The 1,116-nt window shown below is 57.0% G+C and overlaps 1 protein-coding gene across 1 annotated transcript in view; it reads left to right on the plus strand.

Moving 5' to 3' along the window:
• Positions 1–1,116, plus strand: part of LOC104277903 (CMRF35-like molecule 1) — a 5,188-nt gene that overhangs the window by 1,515 nt on the left and 2,557 nt on the right. The window contains exon 4 of the mRNA XM_009874700.1: positions 766–1,098. Within this exon, the coding sequence (XP_009873002.1) occupies positions 766–1,098 (333 nt within the window). The remainder of the gene's footprint in view (positions 1–765; positions 1,099–1,116) is intronic.

Genomic DNA, 1,116 nt, shown 5'->3' on the forward strand with positions numbered 1-1,116 from the left:
GTGTCCAAGAGTAAGTACCCAGCGGCAGCCAAGTGTGGATGGTGGCAGATTTCAGCCCCACCTCCTCTGCTTGTTCTCCTTCCCCCGACATCCCTGTCTCCCCATCTGTCTGTCTCTCTGATGGACACAGGGATGGCTGCCCCTTGAGGCTGTGGAGCCAAAGCTCAGGCCTGGCCCTTCATGCTCTGTCTCCTTCCAGCAGAGACTTATCACAGAATCCTAGACTGGCCCAGGCTGGAAGGGACCTCAGAGATCATTTAATCCAACCTCCCTGTCGTGGGCAGGGACGCCTCTCAACTAGATCAGGCAACACATGGGGACCGAACGGGAGGTTCCCATGAGCTCCCACAAATGGGGTCACTTGTCACAACTGCTTCCCACAGGGCCAATCCAGCAGCTCCAGCAGCAGGTTCCCCAGCTCAGCACTCACCTTGCCCACGCTCAGTGCTGCTGGAGACCTGTCCCCACTGCCAGGCATTGCTCTTGCTCTGGCCCCACAGCTGCCAGCCCTCCCTGGCCCCTGCCTCCCAGACCCCACAGGCTGAGTCCCTGAGAGCATGCCTTCCCTGGAGGAACCAGAGGAAGGGGACGGGAGCCACCCAGTTTGTATCTCACCTCTGCACGAGGAATCTGGGTCCAGTCCCCTTCTGCTCCTCACAGTGGGAGGTCCAGGGAGCACTCAGCCCACAGCATGTATTGCAGTGATGGGAAGGGTGCCACTGTGCCTGCTTTGGGATCTCACCAAACATGCCGGATGTTTTCCAGGGATCCAACAATACACAGCCAAGGAGTCAGGCAATGTCTCCATCCAGTGTCTGTACAGTGCCTCAGACTATGGAACTGTGAGCAAAGCCTGGTGCAAAGAGGGAGCCAGAAAATCTTGTGCTGCTGTACTGGTCCACACGAATTCGAACTCCTCAGAGTACCCCAGGACAGCTCAGCAAGGCAGAGTTACAATCCAGGACGACATCCAGCAGGGGATTGTCACCATCACCATGGAGAATCTACAGGCGCAGGACTCCGGGGTGTACTGGTGTGCGCTTTATGAACAGGATCAGTTCTTCCGAATGGTGGAGGTTACACTCAGTATTCCTGAAGGTGAGTGCTGACCTGTAG

This window comes from Apaloderma vittatum, unplaced genomic scaffold, assembly GCF_000703405.1.
Source record: "Apaloderma vittatum isolate BGI_N311 unplaced genomic scaffold, ASM70340v1 scaffold8318, whole genome shotgun sequence".
Taxonomy (NCBI): domain Eukaryota; kingdom Metazoa; phylum Chordata; class Aves; order Trogoniformes; family Trogonidae; genus Apaloderma; species Apaloderma vittatum.